General features: G+C 32.1%; 2 protein-coding genes across 2 annotated transcripts; both read right to left on the reverse strand.

Annotated features, from left to right (window-relative positions):
* Positions 1-125: 125 nt before the first annotated feature.
* BDBG_17984 (uncharacterized protein) lies at positions 126-511 on the reverse strand (the record flags this gene model as incomplete). The annotated part of the gene is made up of 2 exons (XM_031725591.1): positions 126-427; positions 494-511. The coding sequence occupies 2 exons, from the start codon at positions 509-511 to the stop codon at positions 236-238; spliced, it is 210 nt and encodes a 69-aa protein (XP_031581322.1). The 3' UTR covers positions 126-235.
* Positions 512-9,620: 9,109 nt separating this feature from the next.
* Positions 9,621-10,113, reverse strand: BDBG_09274 (uncharacterized protein; the record flags this gene model as incomplete). The annotated part of the gene is made up of 1 exon (XM_002620300.2): positions 9,621-10,113. The coding sequence occupies exon 1, from the start codon at positions 10,050-10,052 to the stop codon at positions 9,621-9,623; it is 432 nt and encodes a 143-aa protein (XP_002620346.1). The 5' UTR covers positions 10,053-10,113.
* Between the last annotated feature and the right edge of the window lie 594 nt (positions 10,114-10,707).

Here is a 10,707-nt window from a genome sequence, read left to right on the forward strand (position 1 = left end):
ATTATACCTGGCGAGAACAATCCGAGCCATCTCACGATACGTCTTTTTGAGAGTGGACATCTTCAGGTCGTTTCTCAACATGGCTGGTTTATTTTCTTCTGCGGGCTTGCCATGAGATAATCCACTAACAGTTTGTCCTCTACAAACTTCATAACCACGTAGGGTCCTATGTTAGAGGCGCCCGTTCCCAGAATTTTCGGAACAGGAATCGATGGCTGGTTGGCAGCAACGTATGTCATAGCTCGACCTCACCATGGACCTTTTCCCGACGAAGAAAAGACTTCCCCAGCATGTGGATGCGAACAATAACATCGGGCCCATGTTCTAATTTGACTCTGAAGCATCGGTTGTAGGAGCCATTCGAGAAATCGTTGGTCTCGATTGCAGATTGATTGCAGTGCTTCGTTGCTATCCTACAGACCAGTTGCTACGGCGCATGCATTTGCAAAACCCTATGTCAGCCGATAAAAAGAGCGTCATTTCTATCACATACTAGGCGGTCGGCGTCCATCTTGGCCACCGTAACTCGACTGGAAAGATAGGCAAATAGTGTTAAAGAAGAAGATCGATCAAGTATTCAGGAGAAACAGAACCACCGCAAATTTTCAGTTATGGAGTGGGAACACAAGCACAAGTCGAGGTATTTGTGTTGAGCTCCGCGTCCCGTCCCATCTGGCTGTAGTTTATTGGGGTTAGTTTCTTGCTGTACATTACAATAATAAATGGGCTTGAACACTGGCCCCGCAAAAAGGACATTTCTCCCGAAGTTCATTTAGATCCCGGTTAACGAAACGGAGAGCTTGCATAAGAGGAAACTTACTAGATCTATGAGTGGATGTGCCTTTCTCCTGAATTATTGTAGCGGCATTTTGATATGACTGACCACTCGCATGGATTTGCCGAATCCGTGATAGATTCTTTGATATTCAAGAAGAAACAATTTGGAGCTCGATACCACCTTACCGACTAGCCCCTTGTCATCTCTCTCTCTCTCTCTCTCTCTCTCTCTCTCTCTCTTTCTTTTCTTTGCTTTTTTTTTCGGTAAGTTTTGCGATCAGAAAAAGCACTCTTCAATCAGATCTTGGAGACGTCCCCCATGACGCCGTGGACAGAGGTAACTTATTACTGTCTCCAGGTCGCGCGCTCGAACTCATAGCCTTGTAAGTTAAGCGATCTGTCTAGCGTGACGGGACCAACCTTATTTCCTTGCCAGTTCAAGGCTAGTAAAACTGAGCTTTCCATTAATTATATCTCCATGAATGTGCGTCAAGAAGCAAGTTTTTGATAGTGGGGTTTATACTGATATAACAATGATATGGCCGATGTCATACGTAGTATGCCTGAAGTCTGCAAGGTTATTGTCATAAAAAATAGTTTAAAAAATCAACAACAATACAAGCAGTGGTTGTTTTATCATTCTGCAGTCTTTGATATGAGCATCCTGCTAGACATATATCACCACTAACATCAGGACTACTACTTTATAAATGGCATATACATACCAGTAGACAAATATGTTCACTTCTTTGCACATTTGATGCTGTTTCCATCTATTTATTGTGTAATGGAGTTGTTGAAGCAATAACATTATCTTTGCGATGTTCTCCAAGATCGCAGGATCAATGTAGAAGAAGTCTCAAGCAGTTATACTCCCACAATACTTAATTATAAACAGAACTAATCAATACATATCCGGCATTCCCCATACCAAGTCGTAGAAACCATATTCCTAGTACATGTAATGTACATGCACAATGTATGTGTGGAAGGTGTAAAGCTTGTGTGATTGAAAAGGTTGCTAGCTTGTGAAAAGTTATATGGTGGAAGGATTAGTAAGCCAGACCACATGACCTGACACCCCCACTCACCAGAGTAACTATACACGATGCTATATACAAAATTCGCCTTCAAATCAAGTACAGGTACAAAAAATGACTGGAAAATGTGAAGTAATGAAAAACCAGTCATGATATACATCATTTTTTATCCCTCTATCCCTTCATCTTCATAATCTCCTTTCAATATGTATATTTCAACATTTCAAGTGATTTAGTAAGCTCATCTGCCGCATTCTCAGCAGATGAAACATATTGAATAGATATCTTATTCTTACAGATGAGATTCTGAAGAATGTGAAAACAGACCTCTATATGCTTCAAGCAGCATGAAATTGCTTCAGAAGAGAATAGCTCTATGACAGACTTATTATCAGTATAAATCATATAAGTCAGATCATTGACTGTGATGAGAATGAGATGATTATCAGTATTCAGATTATTGAGATGAGATGAGATGAATTCAGCATCTTCTAGAAGCTCTCAGAGACAGACAAGCTCATATATAATCTCAGAGAATGCAATATATTCAGCCTCTGTTGATGACTTGAAGACCTCTGTTTATCAGCAGCTTCATCATGCAATGAGGCCATCTATCATGTAGATGATATAACTGGTGATTAAATGAAATTCTGAATCTCTACCAGCTCAATCAGTATCTGTGTATGCTATAGATTTAATTTCAGCATCTCTGTGATAGATTATACTCTCATTGATTGAACTCTGTAGATATCAGAGTGTATACTTGTATATAATCTGATTCTTTGATATAGACTGAGAGCTGAATTGTTCAAGAAATCCTGCAGTGAAGCTCATATCAGAATATGTATTAAATATCAGATATTGTAGAAATCTGATACTGAATTAATAGAATTGTAGTGTAAATTCTACTGTGTATATAATCAGTTTCTTATTATCATTTATAAAATCAATATTCTTCTTTATAGAAGTGAATGTAAAGTGATAGTTATTTATTAAGAACTTCTTCAGAAGATTTCTTATAAAGAGAGATTAAGATAATATTAATAAAGTTAAATATTTATTAATCTTTATTCTCAGATAGTGATTGAAATTCTCTACATTCTTGATCTTATAATTAGCAGTAATTTCAGCTTTGACTCAGTTCAGATCTTTGATTTTCAGACTGTAGAGACAGATATTTTTTATATAGATAATTATATAGATCTGTCTTTCATTATAAATAAATAGTTCAGTATTATAAAGACTGATGCAGAAGTCTGAATATAATAGTATCTTTCACAGCTTCTTATATTATAAGAGTACTACTTGCTTAAGACTGTAGAGTCTCTGTATTAACTCATATATAAGATTATGTAAGAAATCCCACTTCTCGCGGATTCTTTACCTCTATTTCTATCTCTCACATAATCAATAGAGCTAGCAGCCCTTGGCTACACACAACTATATAGACTGGAGTTCGCGAATACTATTCATAACTCAGCTTGAATACTATTATACATTTAACTTCTATATTTTATCTTTCTACTGTGAATACTTCTAGTAGTTAACAGTATATATCATATTAAGCTACAAATATCTGAATAATTATCTGTAAGCACTTATTCTTACATTTCAAGCTCAGTCAGTCAGCAATTATCTGTTATAACTAAAAGAACTAGAAACTTGTATACTTCAATCCCTGTGAACTCTACTGCAGATACTCAGAAGCAGTCATCTGAATCATGAATAACCTCTATAAAAGAAGTCTCAGAGAACTTATTAATTACTTATAAAATATTATTCTCTGTATCTGTGACAGAGAAACTCTTCAAACTCATAAATAAATTAATCTCAGTGAAGAACATTCTTGAGTATCTCTTATAAGATTAAGCTATTTTTCTATAAGAAATACTTACTGTCTGTGACAGAATGAGCTATATTGAAATTCTGGTCAAGATATCTCAAATGAAATGCTTGAGAATAGAGTGAAGCTTATTACATCTATTATTCTAACAAGTGTTAGAGATAATATTTCAAAAAGAAAATCTTCTGAGTATTCAAAACCTTGGTGAAATGAGAATATCTTATCTAAAAGAAAAGAATTAGCTACTGCTAGAAGAGATTGAAAGAATGATGTAATATCTGATTAAGAGTTCAAAACTGTCAGAAATGAATATTTTTCAGATATTAAAAGAGCTAAAACAGACTGCTGGAATAAATTTCTTGAAGAAGCACAAGAGAAGGAAGTTTTTAAAGCTTTTAACTATACTAAAACAAGAAGTGTAGCAAAACTTCCAGCCTTAGAATATGAGTTTCAGAATGAATCATATACAGCAAACTCTTTTGAGAAAAAATGTCAAGCTTTCATAAGAATTCTCTTTCAGAACTCACCAGATTCAGATTCAGATTCAGAGAAAGAGAATATATCACTTCTCAACTACATTAATGAAAATGACTGAGAATGACCTGATCTTACACAAGATGAATTAGAGTCAGCTATCTTCTCAAGTTCTGTTAAAACTGCTGCAGATCCTGATTCAATTAATCACTTGATTATTCAAAATACATATTTCTACTTAAAGAATGAATATTTTGAGCTCTTTTTCAATCTCTTAAAAAATGAATATCATTCTAAATACTGAAGAGAAGTCACTGAAGTGATTCTTGCAAAACCTAATAGAAAAACTTCAATTTCTAAGTCATATAGAGTAATATCTCTATTGAACTGTCTAGAAAAGGTTTTAGAAAAGATAATAGCTACTCAACTATCTTTTATAAGCTCTATAGATAATTCTCTTTTATTCAGTGAATAAATAAGAGATAGAAAACAGTGTTCTGCAATTGATACTGTTCTCTCAGTTATTCATGATATTTAAATAGCAAAGTATGAGAGTCTGGTCTCAACTGCAGTTTTTATTGATATAAAAGAAGCATTTAATCATGTTTCAAAGTCAAAGTTAATTCAGATATTGAAGATATTAAAACTGTCACTTTCTCTAATAAAATGAGTTAACTATTTTATATCTAAAAGAATTATACAACTCTTCTTTGATGAAATGAAATAAGACAAGACTGAGATAAAAATAGAAGTATCACAGAAATCTTCAATCTCACTCATTTTATTTGCAATATACACTGTATATCTATTCAAAAATAGAAATATGAGAATAGTGTGATCTCTGAGTTATATGAATGATATTGATCTAGTCTACAGCTTAAAAACTATCAAAGAGAATTTAAAAGTAATTGAAGAAGCTGCAAAGAAAATCTTTGTTAGAGCAGATATTAATTAAATTCAATTTAATATGAATAAAACTGAGTTAATTCATTTCTTTTCTAGATTCAATGAGAAAGAACTATCTCTAACTCTTTTAAATAGAGAGATTAAACCCAGTGTAAATATCAAATAGTTAGAAGTATGATTAAACTTCAAGTTGAATTTTAAATATCACATTTAATAAAGAACTGTCAAGGCAGAAAGACTATTGAATAACATAATCAGACTATTAAATACAGAGAGAGGTCTATTCTTCCAGGCTATGAGACAGTTATATATAGCCTGTATTACATCAGTAGCTGATTATAAAGTTCAAGTTTGATGAAATAATCAAGAGAATTTCACTGAACTCTTTCAAAGTCTGTAAAACAGAGTCTTGAGAAGAATTCTGAAAGCATTCAAATCATCTTCTATTAAAGCAATGAAAATTGAAGCTTCAATTCCTTCTTCTGCTATTAAATTTGAAAAGGCCTGTATAAACTATACTCTGAGAGTTGTAAAGATGAGCTCAAATCATATAATCAGAGAAAGAGTCTCTTCTTCATTTTCATCAATTAACTCTGAAAATGAACTGGATTGAAATAGATTTCTTGATTGAAATGAAAATAATTCTTCAAAGAAAATATCTTCTCAACTGTACAGACTATACTCTCTGATTAAAAATCAATTTTCTTCTTTAAATATTGAAAAAGTTAATCATGAGAAGTTATTATTCTGAAGAGAAAAGCTTGAATCTCTTATAGACTTATAAATAAGTGAACTATCAAAAGAGAAAGAATATAAACAGTATTTGAAGAGAATTTCTATAATCAATATAAAAGACTCTATTCTGATTTATTCAGATGACTCAAAAAATGAGAACTTGAATAAATTAGACACAGACATTGCTTATACTGAAGATAATATCAATTTTATCTCAGATTTCTGAAATCTAGGCTGTGAATGTGAAGTCTTTGATGCTGAACTATTTACAATAGTGAAAGCTTTCAAACTCATTGAAATAAAATCTTATAAAAGAGAAAATTGTTTGAAAGAGGTATAAATATTCTCTGATAGTCAAGCTGCTTTAAAAAGACTTAGAAATAGTCAGATTTATAATGATCAAATGAATCTTCAACTGATCTTAAACTCTGTTTTAAAAATTCAAAAGAGAAGAATATCAAAGCTGATAATTCATCTGCACTGAGTTCCTGCTTATATGAATATTCATGATAATAAATTGACTGATTCAGCTGTAAAAAAGAGTGCAGAATTAAGCAGATCTATTCAAAAAATTATGTTATGATCTTTTATAAAGAGAAAAATAAAAGAATCTTGTTTAGACAAGTGAAATGAAAGCTGACAGAAACAAAAGAAGAGTATATATTATTCAAGATTTGAAATAAAATCCAGGTGAAAATCTTGTTCAATTAAATGTAAAAAGAAAATATTCTCATCTATAATACAGCTGAAACTAGGACATGGCTATTTTAAATCTTATATACAAAGATTTGATGATAGATTTAACTCAATAGAATGCTCATTCTGTAATACAAATAAGAATCCTGAGTATATTGTAATACACTGTGCATTATACAATAGTCTCAGAGCTAGATTGAAAGAGAAGTATGATCTAAATCAATTAAATATAAGATTCTTATTCTCAACTGAGACAGGAATTAAATACTTAATAGACTTTCTATCAGAAACTCAAGCAGCTACAAGAAAATGACTAAATTCAGAATTATCTGAATATGAAGAGAAGAAAATCAATCAGATATAGTCTGTTAAAACAGCTATACACTCTCTTTTAATAATTTATTTTGTTATAGTCTCTCTTTACTTTATCTTTGTCTTTATCTTTTTCTTTCAATTTCTTTCTATCTATCTATTTAATGTGTCTATCTTTGAGACTGTGTTCTTTTTCTCTTTTCCTTTGTCATGATATTGTCAAATGATTTCAAAGTATTAAAAGATGTTAAAACACTGCAATTTGTAAACAGTTTTTATATTCTGGGCTGGAATTTTCTGATTTTGCATATCTGAAATTGATGAATGTATAATAGTTAACTTTACAGACATAGGAAAAACCCTGAGAACTAAAAGTTCTCAGGTAGATGTCATAGTCTCTGACTGCATACATCTATAATTGAAGAATAATAATAATAATAATAACTTACTGTCTGTAAATACTCTTAAACTGAGTTTCTAGATATAATCTTCAGAGACATCTATGAACTGAAAAAAAACTTTCTTAAACTGTGACTACTTAAGATTACTTATTGAATCACAATTTATAAAAGCTTTTATAAGTTTATATTTGAAATTGACTTATAAGTCTGACTATATAATATGAAAGATGAAGAAGCTGTCATCTATATAATAACAGATCTCTATTACACTGAAGTCAAGAACTGACTGAATTATTTAGAGAATGATTATAAGAGATCTTACTAATCTATTCTTAAGATCTATCTAAAGAATAAGTTAAGAGACTCTGTAAGCTGAACAGAGAACATCTGAGCTGCAATTATTAATATTAGAAAAAGAGATAAGAAATCTGATAAAGACTACTCACAGTACTTTATAGAATTATGATATGAATTGAGATCTGTGAAAACAGGGCTCTGAAACAAGACCTGAATAATGATATTTATAAAGAGACTGAATAAAAATATACAGAACAAGCTCATTGAGTAAGACTCTAAGTTCTTAACTCTGAAGAAACTGATGACTCTTATTCATCACTTACAGATTACTGTAAGAGTCACAGACTCATAGAGAGTAGATTATCAATCAGTCTTACAAGAATCAGAATAACAGAGAACAGATTTATCAGAAAAAGATAATAAGATATAGAGAGATTCATATCTGACTACTGAGTAGAGAGAGAGAGCTTCATAAGCTCTTATAAATAGAGTGTATAACAGAGAGACTAAGAAAAAGAGACTCTGCTTTATCTATTCTAAATCAGAACATCTCTGTGCAAACTGTTCAGATAAAGTAAAATAGAAATTTAAGAAGTTATGAATAGAGTCAGTAACAGTCTTCTTAAGAGTCTTGAAGCTGATATCTGAATCTGTTACTCTCTCAATAAAAATGCTTACTTATAGAGAGAGACTGCATCATAGTGCTACTATTCTGCAAGTATGAAAAGTATTAATAAACTCAGAATCTCAGGTCACTGTAGTGTCTCTAAAGCTCATAGAGTGAATGAGCTGAAAGATGAAAACTGAGAATCTGCTCTTATAATAAGCAGGATATAAGAACTCAGATCTGAGAACTGAGAGACTTATAGAAGTTATCTTTGAATTACAAGATCTCTCTGAAATCTGGAGAAGATTTGTAGAAACTGTGATTATCACAGATATTACAGATAACATGTACTTAGAACTTGTATAACTTTAAAGACATAATCTGCACATAGCTGTTCATGAGTCAGGTTTATACTTTCAATCAGTGTTAACAGACTCACTCACAGAGATAGAATCAGTTAATGCTGTAGAGTTAATTAGAGAAGACAAGCTTATCTATATAATAACTTTATAAGTGTCTGAGAATCTCACAGTCATGAAAACTGAGCTTCAGATATCAGAGAAATATCAAGATCTCACAGAGATATTCAGCTCAGTAAAGACAGCTGAGCTTTCTTCTCACTGTAAGAAGAATCTAATAATAGATTTAATAGAAGAATAGAAACTCTTCTAAGAATCAATCTATAAGCTCTCTTATTATGAGATAGAGATCTTGTAGATCTATATAAAGAAGAATCTGAAGAATGACTTTATTCAATCTTCACAGGCCTCTGTAAGAGTCTCTGTGATATTTATAAAGAAGAAGAATAAAGATCTTAGATTATGTATAGACTACTGTGACCTGAACTTCAAGATAATAAAGAGTCACTATTTCCTATCTCTGATTGAGAATGTAATCAACTGTCTCACAGAAGCTGTCATATTCATATAACTGAATATAATCAATGTATATATACAGCTGTGAATATAATCTGAGAATGAATAAAAGACTGTCTTTAGAACTGCACTGAAATTATTTGAATATCTAGTGATATCTTTTAATCTGACTAATACTCTCACAGCATTTCAGTCTTTCATTAATAAAACACTTTACATATATCTGAATGTCTTTGTGATAATATATCTGAATGATGTGATAATGTACTCTATGAAGAAGAAAGAACACACTGAGTATATACAAAGTATGTTGAAGATTATAGATGAGATAGAACTGTATATTAAGTTTACAAAGTATAACTTCAGTGTCTGTCAGATTAATTTTCTAGAATATATAATTATCACAGATAATATTCAGATGAAATCTTCACAGATTGAGATTATTCTATTATAATCAGAGTTAACTAGTATTTATGAGATTCAGATCTTTCTAAGCTTTGTGAATTTCTATAGATGATTTATCTTTGTATTTATAAGAATCTTCTTGACTCTTACAGACATGCTGAAGAGTGAAAATAAGAAGAAGTTATTCTATGAATAGAGAATAAAAAGATTGTTGAGAAGAGAGAACTGTAAGAACTTTCTTATTTTAGAAGCTCAGTCAATGATGTATCTGTGAACCAACCGCTCCACCACGAACTCGCTCGATTTTTCGAATAAGAACCCGCCGATAGATCCATCGAAAAGCCCTCGATCATACGAGCATTTTGACCCCATCGCCGACTGCATACCCCGTGTGGTGGTGGAGTTATCCAGCCAAACATGAACCAGACGTCGTTCGGAACTCCTGCGTGGGATTATCCCCCATTCTCCCCTACCACACCACAACCCCGGGCCAAATTGCCATACAAATTGTAAGGTGAAGAGACCTATCCGTATGCACCAATCTTCTCGATTTTGGAAGATCCCCGATCTGTAGTTGTGGAGATATCTGAGGAGTGATCTCCGCGAAAACCCTGTCCATCTTTGATGTTCCAAAACACCAACACCAAGTCCCACCCTTGTACCGCCCTTCCCAATCTGGCCCATCCCCGGCAGAAAAATACAAAAAGATACCTCAGTGATAATATCAAGCACATAATCAACAGACAACAAGTCAACAGCACATCAATAACTATAAAATCAGTATACTTCAAGATCTGACTGAGCCTTTGATCCCTGCACAGTGAGATATATTAAATCTAGTTTTAATATCTCAATATTCAATAGATTCTGCAAGAGATTGAGAACAGCAACACTAGATTTCTATTGAATTTAAGAATTAACTCTATATTGATATAATCATTGACAAAGTCTTCTATTTTGAGATATAAATAACCAGTTTCTCTACATCCCGCTGACAATATTTACATTATTATATAGAAACAGACTTTCTCTATAATATCAAGACTCTGTAATATCAAGACTCTGAAGAGAGAAAGTCTTGATAGAGAGTATACAGTAGTGTATATCTTAGCAGTTTCTATCTCATTCTTCTACAGCAGTTAATGCAAAAAAAAAAAAAAAGATCTATAATATCAAGATCTCTGAAGAGAGAAAGTCTTGATAGAGAGTATACATTAGTGTATATCTTAGCAGTTTCTACCTCATTCTTCTACAGCAGTTAATGCAAAAAAAAAAAAAAAGATCTTAGAAATAATTTTTTACTTCTCTTGAAAAAGTAAGGTGTTTTTCTCTGGATTTT

Source organism: Blastomyces gilchristii, assembly GCF_000003855.2.
Source record: "Blastomyces gilchristii SLH14081 genomic scaffold supercont1.38, whole genome shotgun sequence".
Lineage (NCBI taxonomy): Eukaryota > Fungi > Ascomycota > Eurotiomycetes > Onygenales > Ajellomycetaceae > Blastomyces > Blastomyces gilchristii.